The 22,618-nt window shown below is 39.2% G+C and overlaps 1 protein-coding gene across 3 annotated transcripts in view; it reads right to left on the reverse strand.

Moving 5' to 3' along the window:
• NR3C2 (nuclear receptor subfamily 3 group C member 2) overlaps positions 1-22,618 on the reverse strand; it is a 217,987-nt gene that overhangs the window by 18,775 nt on the left and 176,594 nt on the right. For all 3 annotated transcript variants that reach the window (XM_061992259.1, XM_061992257.1, XM_061992258.1), the window contains exons 5-7: positions 16,941-17,279; positions 16,389-16,533; positions 793-923 (exon numbers count right to left, since the gene is read on the reverse strand). In XM_061992259.1, coding sequence (XP_061848243.1) covers positions 793-923; positions 16,389-16,533; positions 16,941-17,279 — 615 coding nt within the window. The remainder of the gene's footprint in view (positions 1-792; positions 924-16,388; positions 16,534-16,940; positions 17,280-22,618) is intronic.

Raw genomic sequence — 22,618 nt, forward strand, 5'->3', positions numbered from 1 at the left:
CATCAAGCTGATGTGTTATCTCATCATGACGTCACTGAGTGTATCCTACAAAAAGGAGCACGATTATACAGAAGAAAGTTTGTTTACAGGTAATTTACTTTTTCATCAAGACTGATGAAAAAGCAATGTACAAACTGTCTGTGTGTTTATACAACTATACTGGGACAGGAGTTTTTTAATATTTTCAGTAAGATAAGATCAAGAGATCTGCTAAATACTACACAGTGCTACAACAAATACCAAGATGTAATTCTGATTCTTAAGAAAACTCAAAATATGACACTCGAGATAAAAATACAGCGTGCATTGTAATTTATTAAACTTTCAGAGCCCCATAAAGAGACTTGCCACTCTCAATTCACTTGGCATTGGAAAATTATCCATTTTGCAGTACAAACAATGCACATTTTTCGAACTTGAAGGTGAAATGAAGTCACCCGAACTGGTGGCTTTGAGTGTTTAGCAGGAATTTCTCACCGGTCCCCACAGCTTTTGCCCTTCATTGGCACACCTGGCCGACTGGAATGGTTCCTGTTCAGCAAAGGGGACCAAAGCCCCTTTGCAGCCACTCCTGTCCTGCCAACGCCCGTGAGACATTCAAATCGCAAAGACACTTCCTGTGCTAACAGAGAGTGAGACCTGCAGATAAACCCTAGGACACAAACCCAGAATTGTTTCTGCAGCCCTGCTGGAAATGGTTTGGCTCTTTTGTCACGTTAGTTAGAATCACTGCATCTCTTGGTGAATTGAAATATTTTCAAGTATTCCCATAAAAGCAAGAATCTAACTTACCTGTGCTTAACAGCAGCAAAACTTTCATTATAGTGTACTCCTCAAAACTAAGCTGCAAGCGAACAAACTGCAGACTGATCTGGTGCATCCCTTGGCACAGTTCAAACATAGCAGATTGGCGCATCCGTTCCCTGCAAAAAGAAACAAACAACATCCAGAGGATAAATATGGGAGAATGCAACAAGTACCAGGCAGCTCCCGCGTCAGGAAGGTGAGGTGTGGCCTGGAAAGCAGGCACTTCATTGTGCAGAGGTCACCAAAACATAATGCAGCTGCAAAATTCAGGTTAGGAACATTGGGGACTACAGAGATGAAGCTGGAGCCCTGCCAGCCTCATGCTCATGGTCCTCATACATTCAGGCTGGCAGGAAAACCCAGGAACAACAAGAAGAAATGATTCCCCAGTCATGAAATTCTTGTTAATATACTACACTGAACTGCCAACGGAGAATTCTTGGTCAAATTGTTGCAATGGCCTCTTAATCAAACACTGAAATATTAAAAAAATCTGCAAGTTTTCCCCCAAATTAATAATCTAAAATAGTCTGTAATAAAGGACTATATAATAAGACAGCCTCTTTCGTTAATACAGAATTTTGCTTGTTAAATCGTAAAATAATAATACCTGACTTGTACCCAGTTTACTCTTTTTTTTTCTTCTTCTTCTTCTTTATATATACTTTGATATATTTAACTTCAGACCCTCATCTTGCTTCTCTGAGGCAACCCCAAGCTCACTTACCCTACACAAGTTTCAGGCAGAATTGCTTAGGATTTTGCTCTACGTCTAAAGCTGTTATCCCACACCACAACAGCTAAGAGTTGCCGAGAACCGCCTGCCTCCTTTTGAAAGCACACGAACTATGTGGGCATTTAGACAAGGCGCTATAATTGTCCAGTGACCACTAATTCTTTATGTATTTTTTTTTAATTGCTTGACAACAATTGTCCATATTTCTTCAAACATTTTTTCACATGATTGGGGAACTGGATGAAGTTCAGCTAATTATTTTAACCAAGCGACTGCTTTTACAAATATACAAATTGGCTGGTGAAAGAGAAGAATCATACTGTGTGCAAACAAAGACTGACGTAATCTTCCTGGTGTTTTATTTCACTACTGTCAGAGCAGATTTAATTTTCCTCCTTAATACTAATAAAGCAGACTCCCCATTGTTATATTGGCTTTGCACTTTCCCCCCGCTCCACCCTCTCCTTGAGACTAAGAACTTTCAGCTTCTTTTTTAATTTAATAGTAGGGGTAATGCCATGTTTTTTATTTTTATTATGCATCATGGACCATGGGGAAGAAAACAAAGAGAATTATCTTTGAAGACTTTGGACGGTGACTGAAATCCACTTGGCCCTCTGCTTAAAAATTGCAGCAGAATTAAAAGATGCATACGAACAGGCGTTTCTGAAGCTGCTGTGCCTTGGGTAGCCCTCCAGCTCTGGCTCTGCCTGAGGCCAGTGGCCACCGTCCAAGGCTTGTGGCCAACCCAACATAACAGCATCTGGCTCTCTTCTGCTGTTTGGACCTGGCCGTAGCATGGATGGCTGAGGGTGCCAGGGATGGAGGCTCTTTCATATTTGGCTATTGTACTATTCAGCCCACCCGCCCTTCAGGGACATCACCCTAAACCAGCCCGAGGTTATCCTGGCCAGGGGACCAAATCACTGATGGCACCTCTGAGTTGACCCATAGACAGCTGAGGAAAAAGAGTCTCAAAAACCCCAGAGAGTGATCTTAATCTCATGGCTCCTTCTACCCTCCCTCTTCCCAAAATTACCAAATTCAGGTCTAGATCACAGATAAGGGTGGTTCTTAAGTGACCCTCTCCCAGGAGGCTCAGAGGGATATGTGCTGAAGTTGAAACGCAAATCATTAACAAGGGACACTCGTATTTGAAGAACAGTCCATTATATGCATTATTACTTTTGAAAGACACTAAAGTTAGTTTCCCCAGCCTCAGAACATAAAGCAGATGTCACCATCCCTGCCTGTGCTTCACCTCCAAAAACATGAGAGGACAAAGACCTTTTATCTGATACCGCAAGCCTCACAGCAAATAAAATGAAACATTTTGAGGTTTTTGTTTCAGGTTTCTTATGCTTTCACTAAGTAGCATGGCAAAACACTACCTGTGGCAGTTAACTTAAAAGTACCTGGACTCAAAACCTTTTTTTTTTGTATTGCACCTTTTACGACATTTAACGTTTTCTCTTCTGTTTTCCTTTGTGTTTGTTTTTCTTTTATGTGATTGACTAAACAGAAGAATTTTTTTAAAGGTTTGGTTTGTTGATTTTTCGTTGGGTCTGTCTTATAAATATTTAGTCTTTTATCTACTTACAAATATTGGTTTCTAGTTTACCCTCAAGGAAAACCTGATGGCATTGTTTGTAGTGAGATAAAATAATACTGGACTAATTACCATGTTTATTTAACGTACAGTAAACTTGTAATTTCAAATTGCTTTTCTTCCTGAAAAATCAGTTCGGTTGATTTATTACTTACTCACAAATTATTACTAGCTACAAATTATGTCAGTAAAATCATGACTCTGTTTAACATAAGATTTTGTGGGAGTTTACAGAATGTAACTTTGCATTTGATTTTTAACCCACACAGTGTAAAACAAGAGAGTACAGAGCTTTTGGAAAATTCAGATGCTGACATAACAAACACCCCAACACCATGAGAGTAACAACAAAATAAAGCAATAGAAATGGTACACACATTAAAAGTGAGGGAGCACATAGAAATTAGAGCATGTCAACATAACACAAACACAGTTATTTCATCCTTACCAAATGTCTCATCTAAGAATAAATACCATCGATTAGTCACAAATTCACCACAATGGGGAAAAATGAAAACAAACTTCTATGTTGTCTTCCCTCCTATCTCTTTTTTTTTTTTTAACAAAAAAAAATCCCAATCAACCAAGCAAAACCAAATTAATCGAAGCCAGTCATACAACTCACACAGCATATACATTTTTTTGACATAGAAAGCGGAGAATGTGAAGATCTGGAATATGAGAGCATGTATCTTTATAGGGACATTTAAGAAGGTAAGTACATTTAAGTAATAAAAGGCGTGAAGCCAAAGCTCTGAATCCACTGTGTGTATATGCATTCAAAAGTGGTGTCATTAGCTCAGTTTAGCTTAATCCTCCTTCATAATAATACGCTTTAAACTTTACACCTTAAGTTAATCCATCTTAAGTTGCCCGAGTGTCTCCTTACAGGCTTAATGTAATGCCTGGCTCACATTCTGCCTGACCTTTCCTGCTGCTACAGACCTGCGGGCATGCAGGGTGGACGCTACCAGCCCCTACCCCCAGCTACTGCTCTGCTCAATTTCTGTCTCCTCCTGCAGAATCTCTTTGGCCGCAGCTACCTTGTGTGAACTGGTCACCGAGTTGCTCACCACATCCCCACTGGAACGGAACTGCCACTTCTTTTCCCCCCTTTCCCCTGAGAAGATGATGAGGTGGGTACCTTTGCTGCCAAAGCCCTCCAAGGCACCTCAACCATCTTGGTGGGAAGAGTGTTTTTGTTCCCACTGTTGGGTTTCTCTCAATGGATCACAGCAAATGTGTTCCAAGTGAAAAGGCTCCCTGGTACTTTCCTCAAGTTTATCTTCTCTTTCTCCCTGCTTGATCTGAGATCTCTCCCTAATCCCACGTGGAATCTCCATGTCCTCACCTCTTTAATCTTTGCCACCTTTATTCCCAAATTGACTCAAGATCTCCTATCTCACTCTCATGAGCAGGCTGCATGGAGATAATACATAATCGATAAGAGTACTAATGAGATATACGACTGGTTTGGTATTTAGGATGCCTCATCTTACCTGCCTTAGGAGGGATTCATTTGTCTGGAAAAAGTTTCGAGGTTCTTGGGGAAAGAAAATAAGAAACAAATCATTGAGTATTCGACTTCAACAGCTCCAACATGAAGAACGGTGGGAAGAGAATGACACTACCTAGGCAAAAATTGAACCTATTCTTCTGTGCAGAGGGGCAATCACTTCATTGCTGCGTGTGCAGCGGCAGTGGGAAACACTGCGTGTCACTCTGCTCAATGGATTGTACCCACACACCTGTTTCCCATCTTGAAGCCATTATAAAGGCAACCAAAGTCAGCAGTACTGGAGCAGCATCATGTAGTTATTGCACTGATCAAAATCCAAGCAAAAATATATGCTGAATTTAGGCAAAATTAAACCATGACTTTTCATTCAGCACCACTTATTCAGCATTTTCTAATCTCTGCTCACCCTGCAAGTCACAGCAGAAAGCGACATAAACATTCTCCCTTCAACATACCACCTTCAACTCTTAAAGCTTTAGAGTCCTGTCCTTCCAGGAAGGAAAAAATATCCATTACTTTGCATCAATGGCAAATGCAGGCACCCAATCCTGTTGAAATTATTGGCAGTTTTGTTATCATTTTCTACTGAAGAGAAATTTGAGTCATGCCCATTTTTCCTTTAACTTGTCAGCAAGCCAACAGAAATAAATACCCCAACTTTGGCACTACCAGTGACCTTCTCCTCCTAATATGGCAGTAGATGCTCTCCCTAAGCAGTAAGGCATAAAGAATCTAATTGTTACTCTGCAGTTGGTTAAACTGTCACAGATAAACACAGTCTGGGAATTAGGTGGTTTATCCAGAAAAGTGTTAGCCTACATAAAGGTGACTGCCTCAGACAACCACTCTGCTGCCTACACAAGAGATGGTGGAGCTCAGCCAGGTTACACCATCACAGTCGCCAGCTGCCTGCTGCTGGAAAACCCTGTCCTTGTCCTTGTTCCTGGCCCAGTTTAAAAAGCAAACTAAACTGCCATTGCCTCAGCCCCTGTGACAGTCTGGGGTTTCAGCATACCCCTACATTCTCAGGCCATTTTGGCTGATACCACTGAGTTGCTTGATGCAGTTAGTGCCCACATGCACACTCCTTCACACAGAGGCAAGTGCCAACAGTTATACCATAAAACAGAGCTGCAGGATCTACCACAAAATGTCACCTCAGCTCCTCATGCTGCTCTCAAATCCCTCTGCCCTGTCCTACCTGACCTTAGTTACTACTGCTAGTCAGCGTTTTTAATCTCTACCTAGATGCTGAGGAGAAAATCCCCCTCCCCCGTGTCCTATTAATCTGACACAGCAGCAAGGCCTTGGCACTACAGTATACTTTGTAGTAGAGATCCTCCTGCAGCAGCAGGGAATTGGCTTGACGGTTCTGGAGGTGCCTTCTGCTGCTGTGTTCCTGCAGGCACCTGAGAGGCAACAGGAGAAAGCTGCTCTCTGCAAGGACACACAATATGCAAAAAAAACCCCCAGATTTCCTGTTTCAAAAGTTGCTGAAAGAGAACTACTTCAGCTATGATCTCCCCACATCAATCCTGCCACAAGAAGGGGTAAATCCACCATTACCAAATTTGAGACATTTAATCCCATAGGCTTCTCTCCAGACTGAGGGGTATATAGCTGTGAGCACAGGCACTACAGCCATGACCTGGGGAGAAGAAGCTGCCGAACTCAGGACAAGACAGGGATTACACTGAAGACAACCAGTGCTCCACTTCGATAATCAGACAAGGAAGGTCATTTCCCATGAAAACAAATCAACAGGCACAGGTGGTGCTTTTTGGCTTTAGCCACCCAGCCATACAAACTTGGCATTTTTTACACTGAACTTAAAAAGGAGTTAGTTCTGAAAATTAGTTTTCTCCTGAGAAAGCCCTCCTGGCAATCCTAGAGACTAGGTAACTGATACTAAGAAATTTAGAGCTGCTTTAAAGCTTCAGCTACATATCCTCCTTATATGCCTATCAACAAAAGAACTGGCACCAGCTCATGGATAATGATTGCCAAAGGAGAGTTTCAGCTCCTGATCAGTAACACAGAACTTGTGCTAAAATCCAACTTAATAATCACACAGTTATGTAACTCTAAAATCCCAAGCACATCAATAGCAAAAAACCCCAAGTATCTGCTGGAATTAATGGTTAATTATGCAGTAGCAGAATGCTGATACCAAATACTCTCTTTTGGTTTGCATTTGCATTCCAAAAGAGATAAATCACAGTTTAAATGAGAAAATACATAATTATGCCTTAACCAAAATGCTTTTTCAATACCACATTCAATAATAAGTGATGATAATATACACATGACAATAAAATCTCTTTATATCAGAGAAGGGTATCACTAGGCAGAAAAGGTGCCCATTAGGTATGATTTTATACATCCCTTATGCCAGGGCTCATTGTCACTTGCAGTGGTTCATCAGCAAAATTACTGCTATATTCCACACGCAGCAGGAATTGTCCTCTTTTGCCAACAATGCCTCAAAAATCAAGACTTTGCTCACACTGTCAGGCCAAGTCTGGCATTTTCTGGAAGTCAAAAGAGGCACGCTTTCCAATCGTAACAGTTTAGAGGAACTACTTCCTAAATTTTCTTCTAATCCGGAAGATTAATATTTAACTGTATAGGAGAAGTAGGAGAAGGAAGCATTATGCACGTGAAAGACTTCTGGAGATGTCACCAAACAGCTCACTGATGTACAGAAAGATTAAAGCAGTACCATGTTCAGACAAATACTTGAAAGGAGCAAATCTCTTCTCTATCCTAGCCATTCCTGTCAAGGACCTTGAGACAAGTGAAAAGACAACCTCCCAAAAGGTTTGCGGATGTCTCAAAGTCACGCTGAGACAATAATAAGAGAGCAAAACTATGCCAAGTTAAATGTAGAATCATTGGTCAAGTCTCCATGCTGAAGTCATAAGAACTAACAGTCAAACCCTTTCAAACATAGCACAAGCTGGAAATCTGCCAGAACATCCACTGGACCAACAGATGATCGAGATGAAAAAGAAGGGTTTGAGAAAGATCAAGTTGTAGTAGAAAAGTTAAATAAGGTCTTTGCATCAGCCCTCTCCGTAAAGGAGTCTAACAAGGTTCTGCACTAGTCTCACTTTTCAGTAAGTGTTCCAGTTTAAAGTGTCAGTAGAAGAAGGTTTAGAAAGAAAAAACGCAAAACAGTAAAATGAATAGTCATAAATCATCAAGACCAGATGGCATCTATCCATGAGCTGTAAAGTAACTTAAATATGGAACTGCTGAACTTCTAACTGTGCTGTGCACTTTATTACTTAAATTGCCCTTATAAAAGGTGTGGAAGGTGACAAATGTGACCAATTTCTTAAAATGGGTCTGGAAGTGGGAAGGGAGCACTCGAGAGACCAGAGGCTGGTAAGTCTCATTTCTATATCTAGTAACACAGTTGAAAGAGAAGCATTAATAGGTAAATAAATATGCTGTAAGAGAAGAAAGTCAGCGCAGCTTTGGCAAAGAGAGGTCATGTATCACGAATCTGTAAGAGCACAAAGATGTTCTGGTCGATTGAGGCAATGGCTGTACGACGGAAATGCTTCACACATGCCGGGTCTAGCTGCATCCCACAGCCATATGGGGTGAAACCTAAGCCAACATCAACCCTCTTCTCCTCCTCTCCTCTGCCCTGGTTTCCACCCAAAGGAAACTGGGGCATGTAGCTTGGATATGGGCTGCAACACCTTCTGTCAGCGTGCCAGCATGGGTAATTACTGGTCTAGGACCTCTGGCTTTGTATCAGGAAGTATGTGGGGGTGCAATCATGGCAACTTGGGATTTTAAAGCTATTAAAAAGATCTCCTGAAAAGAGAGCTCTGGGATAAGGAGAAAGGCTCTTCATGGATCATTAGCAGCTTAAAAATAGGAGACAAAGGGTAATAATAAGTGGACATCTCTCAAGTAATGGAGGTTACTAAGGAGTTCTCACAGAGCTCTGCACCAGGGACTGGGCTGAAAAAAAAAAAATCAGACCTATGGAAGTGACAGTACCTGTCGATGACTCCAGACAATGAGATTAAGAGCTGCCTGTGAAAAACTGCTGAAAAATCTTGTAAAACTGTGTGGCTGGCTGACAAAATGTCAAGTGAAAATCACTAATTGCAAGACAATGCAGACAGTATAATCATCTTCTACCATACATACAAAGTAACTGTCTCTAATTTGACAAACATCACACAATAAAGAGACCTAAATGTAACCTGGAGCAGGTTTTTGGTGCTTCTGTCTTTAAAAAATTACTCTGTGTTTAGTAATGGTCAAAAAAAGCATAGAGCGAGAGAAGTTGAGAGCAAGACAGAAATTGTAATTTTGCTGCTGCAGAAATCTACTGTGTCCTGAACACTGTGTGGCAGTCTGGTCTTCTCCCAAAATTAAGGCAATGGGCTAGCAAAAGCACTGAGGGAGGAGATGAGGACAGACAGGGGTAGCAAAGAACTGATACACAGAGAAAGATAAATTGACTAGCTGATTCTTCAGCTCAGACGAAACGGTGAGACTTGACAGACATCTAAGTGATAAATGGCATACACAGGATGAAAAAGAACATATCCATGCTATTACTTCAAATACAAGAATGAAGTGGCACTCCATTACATTATCAGCTATCTGCTTTAGAAATCTCTCCAACAAACAAATATGCATAATTAAATTGCAGAAGCGACCACCACAGAACATTTTAAATGTCAAAACTATAGATGTATTCAAAAAGGTATTAGGCTAATTCACAAAAGAAAGTTACAGAAGGGTTACTATGCTTAACTGTCCAAATGCAATCTCCCGTGTTCAGAAAGTACCTAAATCACTGACTCCTGGAACAGGCAAATGAAGAAGCATCATTTTAGTCTTGCCCTGATCTTATACATTTTTGTGCAACTGGCCAGTTTTAAAGGCTGAGAAGCTGTGTTACATGGACTTTTCTTCTGACAGTTTTCACATTCTTACAGACCTCCTTAAAACTACTTTATCTTCCTTTACAGTTTCACATCTTTAACTAAAACACCCTGGAAATTTGAGAAGTGTTTAGAGATAAAGACATTAAAAGGCAGAGCCTTTAGAAATTTATGCAGAGACGTTGAATCTATCGCTTTGCCCAACCATTAACCTGTTTACAAAGAAAAAGTAAAATAAGACTTGGAAAATCTAGCTAAAATTCCATCCATTATGTACAGGTGTAACAGTAGTTCTTCAAAATTTCCTTCTGTGCCTGCACTATTTTGGGGTGGGTATGTAAAAATCCTTTCATACACTTCTCTGGATACTAACTGATCTGCACTTTATGACGAAGTAAATCAAATGTATATAAAAATTTACTGATGAAGATATCCACTTCTCACTGCACTAATGGTTCAGACTGCATGAATGCAGTACTCTATAATATTTGCAAGCAAATAGTAATATATGCAAGAAAAAAATATGCAGGGAGGAGTATCAAGGAGTGCTTGCTGACCTTTTAACAAGATCAGTGATGGTAGATGATTATTAGCAAAGAACAAACATTGACAACTCTTACCAACAATCATTGCAGCAATACTAATTAAAAATGAGGGATTTGGAGACTGCCAGATGAAAGAGATTACAAAAATGCACCTAAATTTAGACACTACAGGATTAACAGATTGCAAAGGAAAATAAAAGGGTTAATAGCCACCATCCTGCAAAATGTAAATAGGGAGAAAGTAATCTTTGAAACAATAAAAGAAATTACTTATTGGCTTTATCACCATCCACAGATGATCTAAGTAATCATTCCCCCCACCTCCACTCTCAGATATATAAGGTTAAAAAAAGTCTGCTGTTCTTAAATATTCAGCTTATTTTATTACGTTTATCTTCCTGCTGTTACCATAGAAATTAGAATACCAGGAAGACTTACAGGCTTCAGCACCAAAAGGGCACAGGGAGGCAGCTGCATCCTCTCATTGCCTTATGCAACACCAAATCCTAATGGTCCCAGCTTCCACATGTGTATTATGAGAGGATATTAAGAATATAATGAAAAGACAATGGACATACTATTTACTAATAAAATACACATAATTGATAAATGCAGACTTTAAATAAAATCTTAGCTATTCAGCCAAGCTACGTCTTAATTCTTAATTTAATTTCACGACTTTACTCCGCGTAACAAAATCCCCTGCCCATTCACATCCCATGACAAGATTAGCGCAGAAGCTTCACAGAAATCCACTTGTACTGAAGCTGGTTTTCCACCTCCCTCTACATCATTTGCTATACATCAACTTTCTCCTTTGAAAAATGTATTCTCTAATTTTTCCCCTATTTGTAGTATCAACCTCTGCCTGCTTTTAAGTTTTTAAAACTTCCCATGTTGGACATTTACCAGAATCATAACATGAAAGATCTTTGCAATAACTGTCTTTATTTTACTGAAAGTTAAATCTTACACTTTAAAGGAAGGCCATACATTAATTTGTAGTAAGCTTTGTTAGTTACTTAAACTACATTATACATATAGTATCATTAGGTTATTTGAAAATACTTGGAGGAGATGACTGAATTCTCTAATGAAAAAGCTATTCATGCTGCACCACAAACTGGAAAAGCATCCAGCAGTGTCACAATTACCTGAAATGGCAGTACAAAAGGACAGACACTTAGTTCAAAATCCACAGCCTTATCAGCCAAAAGCTTTGCCTTATCAGCCAAAAGCAACAACCAATATGTCAATCGGCATATTCTGCTCTTAGTGTTTTGCATATAATATTCAATGAACTGCAGCCTCTACGGAAACATTTTTACAGTAAAGGTTGAGCTGCATATGATGTAATACAATCATTTCAGAGACAGCAAAAATACATTGCTGATCCAAAGGCTTGTGAAAACTGGCCCCAGTTTTCAAGTTTTTTCAAGTTTTTTTCAAGTTCACTTTAATAATTTTAGGTACCTCATATAACGCCTAATGCTGTTTTTATCAGGCAAACCATCAAGTCTTTGACTAGAGTAAAAATCTCTGTAGAAATCTGGTGAAAGTAAAATAGCCAGGAGATCTGAACCTGAACATTTATGCACCTATGATTTATTCTTTATGCTGCAGATGACAAACCAAGAAAAATCAAAAGATCAAGAAAACACAAAGCACATTAGTCATCCGGTGCACCTGCAAAATACTTTTGAAATATTGTTGCTATACTTTAATATACTAAACTGTCTCAGCGCAGTATCTCAGCATTATTGAAGTCTTTCACTGACAACATTGCTATTTTATAGCTAGGTAAGGCTGGAATAGTAAGTAAGATGATTTGGGTAAGTTTCCTGATAATAGTTAATGATTTTGGAATTTAAGTCTCTTCTTCAAAAGTCCCCAAGGATTTAGAAGTCTACAAAAACATCACACAAAACCTAAAAGTGAAAGAAAAATTGAGATCTACAGGGGAACTCATGCATTGGGCTGGCCCTCTGGTTTCTTTAGACCAGTAGAAAATCACACGTGCCAAAAAGGATGCACAGCTTGATTTTTAATATTTTTCAGCAATGCCCTGAAGGCAGCCTGTGTCCCTCCACTCCTGTTGGCTTCCTGTGATGTGGGAGCAAGGATCCCCACCAGGCCATGCCACGTCTTGGCTCCCAATGGGTTTCTGTTGGCAGTGCTGCACTTGCAAATGCTTTTTAACCCTTACTGAGCCCCTGAAAGATTGCTAGCTGATGCCTTGACTTAATGTATGGGAGGAGGCAGATATCTGGGAAGCTGCCACCAGTAGCGGCTGGGACAGCAACTGTCTGCGTCTGTTCAGAAACGTGAGCAGGAGGAAGTAGCCCTTGTCTTTCTCTGGGATTTTGGCATCTGACTTCTGCACTGCAAATACATAAACTCCTACTATTGAAAGATTTGGATCATCGGGTTTCTTCTAGGACCTAAACTGTTATGCCACGTCTTTTTAAAAATGTTTTGTACTTTTCTTTCAAAAGGACAGAGTCAGTGAAAGAGTCGTTTTAGCTATTATAGTTCGAGGATTAATTCATCCACTAAAAGAGAGACCAATGAAGTTTGGAACTAAATTTCCTAATTTCCAGGATAATATCTTAAAAATAATTTTTTAGGCTGCTCCCTGTAACAAATAGCTCTTTTTGCATAGCTTCAGACAGAATCTCTGAAAATAAGCTAGCATTCCAGAACACTGTATTTTGCTACATCCCTTGCTTTGTTCTTGTACCTATTCCAAGCAGCACCACTCAGTTTCCTCCTCCCAGTTGTGTATAATTTCACCAATTTAATGCTCTGGACTTAAATTGTCCATGGATATGACTGCCTCAGGTTGAATTAAATTAGAAAATTTCAGCTGAAGTCTTTGGTTAAGTGTTAAGAGAAATGTTCTCCCTTCCTTAAGTTAAATAAACAAAATACTTCTTTGTTTTCCTGTGGGATTTCTGTTATCTTTCAGTAGAAACCTGAAATGTCTCAGTGCTTGGGCCTTGAATCAGGGATAGTCTTTTGCTGTGTCTTAAGAAAATCTTCCCCATTGATATCTCTCTGTTATCTCAAATCCCTAGATCCATTCAAGGTAAGGCTTCCTCACTGGAAACGAAGCAAAAATTCAACAGTCTCTCACTACATAATCCTCTATCATCCCTACAACTCATCCAACTCGATCAATACAAAAAAGGAAGGAGTCACATGGGGAAAATATTACGGGATAACAGAACTTAATGGTTTTGTTATGGATACTGTCTTCAAAGCGTGTACCCAAAGGGCTCAAACTACAATTTCACAGACCGTCTTAATTTTGAAATGTTGCAGCTTCTTGGATTTGAGCTTGTGGCCTTCAGAACATTACTGTATCATCTTTTGAATGTTAGTACATACGCAACAGTCTTCTTTTAAGAGTGTTTACCTGCAATAGGAATTATGTAGTATCACATATATGATGGCCTTTTAAACATTTACCGTGGATGGAAACTTAAAGATACATATACATATATACGTATATACATACACACACAGAATATTAATTTTGATTACAACTACTATGCTACAAAAGAAAGATATTAAAAAATCCCACATACTGTAACTTACAAACACACCCAGGTAGTTTTGAGGCACTTTTGTAACAGGCTAGGCAGCCATTTTCTTATCCCTCAGTTCACATTATCTTTACTTAAGCCCAGCTAAAGCAATAGAATACATGCATGATCCATAAAGGCAAACTGTACACTTAATTAGATATGTAAAACATGACTAAATGAAGGAGGACAAATATTTCCAGCCTTCCATAAGACCAACAGGAAATCAAACCAAGTATTAGTAGGGAGACATTTTGTATTGTATTTATACAATCAAAGGTACTTTTAACAGCTATTAACAACAGAGATCCTCATTTGTTATTTGCCTTGTTTACAGGCCTTCGGAATAAGAAAGAAAACAAAATCATATATCATGGCCTTCTAGAAACATTATGACTTCCTTTTATTCACAACAGTAAGAGTAAACGGAAAATTCATCTAGCATAAAACAAAGCAACATAATCCTGCTAATGCCAACCTCTACTTTAAGTGTTCATTTTAAAAAAAATGGTGAACCCTCTGTGGCACCGAGTGTTTGCTACTGGTCAGGGACCTTACTAATTGCTTCTTGCATAGAGACCAAAAATGACCTCTCCAGACACAGTATGAAGAAACACCAAGAAAACCTTGGCCAGGTGATAACAGGAACACAACTATCTCAAACAAGCAGAAGGAAAAGTCATTTTAAAGCATCTCCCTTTCATTCTGTATTAACGAATACATGTCCTAAAATGCCAAGAACATGTACCAGCCAGCCCTCGACTATTCTGGCCAATCTCCATGGGGCTCTCCACAGTTTCTCAAACACCTTCCTGTGCAGAGAAGCCCCAAACTTGGATTTCAAATGCAGTCTCACAAATACTGCCCTCAGTGGCAACATGAGAAATTTGGAACAAATATCTCCCATGATTTCCATCAAGTACGAAACACGGACAAAGTGAGAAAAATCCTCTTGTTGCAGAGATGGATCCATTAAGGTTCTGGAGTAAGCAATGAACTCCAGGAAAATTTCTTGTCTGGATTAGCTATTTCAAAAGCGCTTGTCCCACATTTCAGAATTCAAAATGGGCTCTGGTAAAGTATTTCTTCCTCTCTTCAGAAACATCTGAGTTCTGCTGCATTTGGTAGCTCTGCAATGAGCACAATATTAAATATGTAGAAGACTAGACCACTATCTTTACATACATATTTGGTTTTGGATGTTTTTATTTTGCACTCCATGACATTGCTCTCCTTTTCCTGACTGGATCCCCACCTCAGTATAATTCTGTTGGCACCTACCTCTCAAGGCATGCAGTACAAAACTCTCAATTGGTCTCAATTTCTGGAAGCTGCTTCTAGTTGCAGTATTAAGAATGCTAGAAATTCATATACACTCTTATTTGCAAGTGGGATTGATATCCCCATCCAGTAAATTTTGACCCCCTGAATGACTTTCTTCAGATAAGGGAAAGCTGCTTCTGTGTTCAAACTTTTGGTCTATATTTCCCCAGGAGAACAGAACTCTTCAAAGTTTACATTTTCACTTAGCTTTAGCTACAGATACTTTTTCTATGGTGATTCTATAATGTCCAAGTCCCAGTGGAGGTGCTTTCAACAAGTGAAATGGCTGACACTAAATTTGCAATCACATGCAGTAAATATCCACTTCCTCCTCTTAAAAAAAAAGCCCCAAAAAACCAAAAGGCAAATCCAAACCAAATTATTGTCTTTTGATATTGCTCACTGCTTTGGGATCAAATCTCATACACACTAATTATTTAGGAATTCTTAAATCAAAGAAATGTTATTAAGATGGATAGCAAAAAAGCATCTTTTCCAAGAAAAACAATTCAGAATGAATGTGTCAGAAAATGAAGCGGTAAGTCATTTTTTGTTCATTCTTTTCCTCTTTTTTTTTTTTTTTTTTTTTCTCTTCAAGAACACCCATATCCTATTGATTACGTCCCACTTTTACCACTAGAAAAAAATCTCCCCACCTTCTGGGCTAAGCATATCATGTGACTCCAGTTTGACTGCCTGTGTATTCACTTAAGTTTTGACTTTACTGTCTTGAAATAAACACTAGGCAAATGGAACAGAAATCAAATTATACTCATCAAAAGCAAAGCATTAAAACACAAACTTAAAATGTGAAGTAACATACATAAGCAGAAGGAACAGTTCCTTGGTTGATCCTTCTTTTTGTCTGAATGCATCGTAAAAGAAGTTATGTTTCATTACTGAAAAAACATTTTGGCTTCTCTCATGGCTGCAAAGAAGGGTAATTAAGACTGTCAAGAAAACATATTGAACAGCTGTATATTGTTAACAAAAGCACCATTATGTGACTGCGCTGAAAAAACCTGTGGATTTAAACATTCTTTTTTCCTAGAAGTTAGGTATTCTTCAAGCTCCAGTAAACACAAAAAATAAGGTTTTTTCTGTAAACCTTGGTCATGTATCAGCCATATTTCAGCCAACAGGATGGTCCTAGTTTGAGAACACATCCACACACACAAGGAGAAGTGGATGGCAGTATCAAGGCTTTGCTTATTGAAAACCGAATTTCTGAAAAAAAGAAAAAGTTTAAGCTACTTTTTAAGCCAGAATTAGCTGAATTTTTTTTAGACTGTAGGTATGCCTGAAAAGCAAATAAAGACAGACCACCATTAAGGAATACTTACTCATCAAAGATCAGGTCTGGAGCAAAATAGAGGAACTGGCTGTTTGTATGTTTGTACGATCTCCAACTCAAGGCAAATGATGACAGACACATCCATGAATACTGAATTAAAGTAATTTGGTCCTCGAGAGGCAAGTTTCTAAATCCTAGAGATCAAACCAGAAATATCCATTAACTACAGTGCGCTCTAAAAGGGTTGGCCAAACCAGCACTGAATACATTGCCCATTATTTTTCTAGCATTAACATTCCCACAAAGTACACTTCAGAAAAAACTAAACTGTAATTTTTCATTCCAGTGACAAAACATGTTTTCTTCTTAAGAGGCTATTATTCAAAATGAGAGCTTTTAACATATCGATCACAGATGTATGAAACAAACATTACATAAATTAAAAAAAAATATCAACAATCTTCTCTCAGATGTTCATCTCACCCCCCTCTGTGAGGTTTTCAACACAACCCACAGATTAAAAGATACAATTTGATGAGCAAATAGTTTATTAAGTTAAAAGAAACAGAGAAGAATTTCACCAACTGCCTGATGGTCCTACCTGGAAGTATCTTTGCCCACTTCACCACCTGAATCATCTGCTTGCCAGCTAGGCGGTTTAAGGTGGAAAGCAGGTACTCCGCTGTGTCTGGTTTGGAACTGTCATATCCTGCATACACGATCTCTGGTTCAATGCTTTCAAGGATCTTAACAGGAGAAGGAGTAAGTGCTGGTGAGATAGCAGACATGTGAGGGACAAGTGCTGTGTTTACAGAGGGCTCAGTCACGGGTGCGATGTATGTTGTCCCTTCCTCGGGGCTCTGGGGTGGTGGCTGCTGCCGCTGCTGTGGCTGCTCTTCGTGCATCCCTTTCAATTTCCCCAACTTTTTGGACTTCCGGGCTGTGAAGATGAGCAGCACAAGAACCAAGTCAATACAGAAAGGTGGCATAACCCTGGCTTTATACAAAATGTAAACAGAAATGTAATTTCAAAATGCTCAGGTGAAACAGGTGCAGGACCTTAAGAAATACCTCACTGCCTGAAGCATTATTACACTGGAAAAAAAGAAAACTAAAAGACATGTATAAGCTGGACAATTTTCTACGATGACCTTATAGCATGAGGAAAGAATGGGAAATAAAAAGGAAGGTGATGAAGTTAAAAAAAAATACACACACAAAAACCAACCCAAAAGCTCATCACTCCCCTCTCTGTGACAGGCAAATGTAAAATAATCTTTACAATAATAAACAATGGACTAAATTTAAATGTTTGCAGCTCTTTCAGAGTAAGATCTCTCAAATACAGTCTTTCTTATCTGCCTCTACAGAGCTAAAACCCTCGTCTGGATTTTTCTCATCTCCTTATTAGTGCAATATCCCTTTTACCAGCACCAGTAAATAAAAGTCTATTTCACTCCTACTTAGTATATTACTGCAAACACTCTTCTTAGTCCAAGTACTATTCCCAAGTCTGTCTCCTCCAGTTTTTTCCCCTGTCATCAATTTCCCTATCTTTCCTTAAATACAGCACCTTTTCTTCACTTTCAGAATGTTTTCTGTCCAACCTCCATTTCACTCCTCTCTTCTCCGTTACTGAAGTGTTTACTTCCACCCCAGCTCAGCATGCCATGCCACCGCCTCCTGTCAAGTTTTTAGAGGTCGCTCTATGTGCTTCTTCCTAGTCCTCTTATGGTGGAGAGTTTTCTGCACCAGAAAGATTCACAGAACTACCTCATTACTCTTCTATTAATTCCTTAAACCCCACATTTTAAGAAAACCCTCCTCAGGAGCAGAACTGCTGTTACTCTGAGACCATTGCTGGCAACAGGAGCCACTAGTGTTTTAGTGTTTCCTCAAAACTGGGGCTGCCTGCCCAGAGCCAATGACTGCAACTGAGCTTGCATCATCTGCAAGGCAGGATACAGACGCCCAGGGTCCAGGACAATGCACTCCCAAATGCAACAATAGCCTGTTGTTTTCAACACTTCCTTGCTGGGACAGTATCTTGAACTCTGGCTCATCCCAAGATTCAAAAGAAAAGCTTATTTGTTAGGTAAACATGGGACATTGCTATAGAAAACAGCGATATTACCACTCACACACGAGACCTTGAAGGTGTCCAGGCAAACAGATGCTCCTGGACTATCATCTCCAAATCCTGAATATAATTCATTACTACCACAGAACATCTTGCACCAGGCAGTCAGTGCAAAATCTGAACACCAGTTTAGTGTCATTTCCATCACACAACGAAAGAAGGATCTTCCTGGCTGATTTCAGCATCAATATTGCTCAGGAGATCTACAGGGAACTCCTGAGATCTTTGTGTAACTTTAGTCACTTTTGCTTCAGAGAGCTGAACATAATTTCATTAATTTATCTACAGTATGTACATTTGCTTTCAACAACTTCTAAACTTCTCTATGCCTGCAAACATACAGACCAAGTGAGGCAGGTTGCATTTTTTAATTAAAAAAATAGATATAGAAATATGATGGACCTAATCAAATTTAGTTAAAAATTCTGCTGATCGACTATCCGGGTGTACATAACAAAAACTTCCTAATTCGATGAAGCATTGGCACAGATTACATAGGGAAACTCAGGAATCTCTGTCATTTGAGGTTATAAGGAAGAGGCAAGACAAGTATTTGTCTGGAGAGATTTTACTACAGCTGATTCTGTCTCAAGAGACAGGACAGATGGGAAGACTCTTCTAGAAGTTCCTTCCAACCCTATTTCTTACTTTTCTCTTACAAATCTCTTAAAAAAGCTCAAACAATGAAGGATTTTTTTGTCCTCTGACACATCAAGTTACACAGACGCTGATATCCATTCTTCAAGATGCAACCTCCCTCCCTAGTACCAAAAAAGCCATTTTACAAAGCAGTGGCGGATCAGACATTTTGTTAACCAAGCTTTTTCCTCACTCTGCAAAACAAACTGGAGGGAGTTATAAGCAAAGCAGAAAATTCTGATAAATTTGATTCTGAAAAGTGAGTGAAAATGCTGCTGTTCCCCATTTGGTGCAGTCAAACCTACATGACGACATCCTCATGAAATCACTTTGAGCATCAAACACAGTTTGCATTTATCTTAGAAAAGCAAAGCTGAATTTACACGTTTTTCAACAAAATAAGTCTCAAAAGCAAAGAAAAGCAAGGATATGCAAGTTCAGCAGAATATCTGATGATGATTTAACAGAGCTACTTGCTGCTGAAAACAGCTTGAAAATAAGTCTGAAGGAGTTGATAGAGATTAGTATTTGCTGTTATTATTGATTAAGTCTATCAGGCACTATTTTTTCTCTGTTATTAAAACACGACTAAAAATAAAGAACTTTACATATCTTTCATGTTTGCAGACGTAAAAAAAGGCATTCTTGCCATAACTACGCTAGAATGAGAAATGTATTGGTTTAACAACTCCATCAAGTATCTAGCAACATAGATAACTGATTACATATTTATTAAGACATAATTTTGCATGTTCTATTCTGTAAGAGTTTTTCATTAAAAGAAAAAAAGAAATAGCATTCTTCCACGTATAATACTGGCATAAAAATGTGTTTTAGTTTCATTCTCTTCCGTTATAATGCCTTTAAAATGAAGCTGAGAAAAACATTACTGCTTGACAGTCATGTTTACAGTGAATAAAACTGTATTTTTCATTTGGATTCGTGCCAGCACTGTAGCTCAACTGGTTTGGTAACTCCCACAGAAACTAACAACTAAAGATTAAATACAAACTCTGAGCAGTACATACTTTGAGTCGGTCTTTTGAAACAGTTTTTCATATTTGTTCTCTAACTGCAATACCAACTATAAAACTAACAAAACCCCTTCTGAATACAGTGCCTAAAAGTCATTCTTGCTAGGACTGCTGCGTAGAAATGTTCAAGAAGTCACAGGCTTTCCCCAAAGCCCAGGAGATGGGACATGCATGGGGTGTTTCACGTGGCAAGGATGAAATCTGAAGCCTGTTTCGGCTTAGAACAAGACTTTCATCAAAATGGCTGCACAGTCAGTATTACCTCTAATTACAGGATTTAGGGGCAAATTAAGTTATGGGCTCCACAAAGCCATACCCCAGATTACTATTTTTCACAGATTGAAAAGGTAATAATTTTCATCAGTGTTACTATTAAAAAAACAGGATACAAAAATGTCAAAGAACAAAATGCTATCAATAGTAGATATAAGAGTCCATTAATATTATTATTTATTTCTGCAGTTTTATGACAGAATAATATCTTGTTTGTGGAATTGTATCAGTGTTTAAATTTAGCAAATGAACAATCTAAAACACTCTGCAAATTCCTACTGGTATCCAGTCCTCTAAAGTGAAATCTGAAATTCAGAACTATCCACACTTCTATGTAGAGTAAATTACAAGGCTTGCAATTACAATTATCTTGAATCAGATTTTTTTTTTAAATAAAAGATGATATTCAGAGCTTGGAGCTGGGGCTCTTTAGCTTGAAAGAGACTGAGAGGTGATCTCATTAATGTTTACAAATTCATAAAGGGCAGGTGTCAGGAGGATGGAGCCAGGCTCTTCTCAATGATGTCCAATGATAGGATAAGGGGCAATTGGTACAAGCTGGAATATAAGAAGTTCCAAAGAAATACAAGGAAAAACTTCTTCACATTGAGGGAGCACTGCAATGGGTTACCCAGATGGGTTGTGAAGTCTCCTTCTCGGGAGACATTCAAAACCCACCTGGACAAGCTCCTGTGTGACCTAATCTAGGAAGTCCTGCTCGGGCAGGAGGTTGGACTAGATGATCTTTCAAGGTTCCTTTCCAACCCTTAAGATTCTGTGATTTGCATAGCTAAAGACATGATATAGATGACTAAGAGCTTTGACTATCACATATGTAAAGCTCTGCCAGAGTCAGGACCAAAATAATCCTAATCCAAAATATCACTCCTCTACCTATGTTGCAGAACATATTTGAATCAGTAAGTGACATCAAAGGTACATTATAAGAACATACGCCGTATCTAGTGTGAAGCAGAGAACAACAGTGAAAGGAAATGGGAAACCAAAATGGACATAGTTTTCAGAAAGCATTGAAGGCTTATAAAAGAGGCAAAGGACAAGACGCCAAACAAACCATTTGAGAAAATACACGTAAAAGACAAAAGGAGAAAAAAGAAAATCACAATACACACTTCAAACAAGGCATAATTTGGGATTATCTCAAAGTATGTACAGTACCACCAGTGATCTAGGCAGTCTGAGGGTAGACAATATGCTGCAAAACAAACACATTGTGACCACCTTTAACCATGCCAGCTTTCTACACTATTCCAGTGTACACCTGCATTTCAAATACATGAACTCCTCCATCCAGGTCCCAACCTCGCTGCTCGAGCTCTGCACCTGAGCTACCACCACTACTCCCTTCCCAACCTCAGCTGCTGTCAGCTTTCTCCCTTTCACCCCACAACAAATGCTTGAGGGGTTTCCCACACACCCCTCCACTGTCATCCACCTCTTCTCTCCAAAGGCAACCTATGGCAATCTCTTGCACCAGAGTCACCAAATGATCAAGCTGCCAACTGAGGCAGCTGAAACAGCCTTTGGGTAGACTCTCCTCAGAGCCCTCACGAAGTATATAGACTTTCTTGCTGGCTTCCACCTTTGTATAGATAAACGCTCCATCAAAATGTCACTTCTTCCTCCTCTGAATCTTTTCATCATGTTTGCCTGGTGTCTTTGCTTCACTTACTTCAGTGAGCTGACATCTGTTCTCATTAGCTATTTTACTGCTACCACAAATAGTGTTTCCCTTCCCCCAAATCTGTTGTTTCTTGACATATATGAAAGTTTTGAGCTATCTTGGTACAGACATTTTTTCACTTAAATGTCTGGCACAATGGGTATGAGATTTTGCTGAGAAATTTCTAGATAGTACAGACAATATACGTACACATGCATATACATATGCACACAAATGCACGGAACAGAATGAAAAGCAGCAATGCCAATGAGATCTTACAGCATCACCTCATTTGCTCTACAAAGTGCATTCAGGCATGCACCCTTTAATCTTCATGAAACGATGAAGAGAACAACCAAGCCAGGACCTCAAAGTTTCCATGAACCAACTATCCGCTTTAGGAAGCAAAGCACTGCTTTTCAGGTAGAGGTGCAGTAAATGTAAATGAGTATTAAAAGGACTTTGTTCTTGCAAAGCAGTGGCCTTTCGAGGGTGATTTCTGCAGTGGC

The sequence above is a fragment of the Colius striatus genome, chromosome 3, assembly GCF_028858725.1.
Source record: "Colius striatus isolate bColStr4 chromosome 3, bColStr4.1.hap1, whole genome shotgun sequence".
Lineage (NCBI taxonomy): Eukaryota > Metazoa > Chordata > Aves > Coliiformes > Coliidae > Colius > Colius striatus.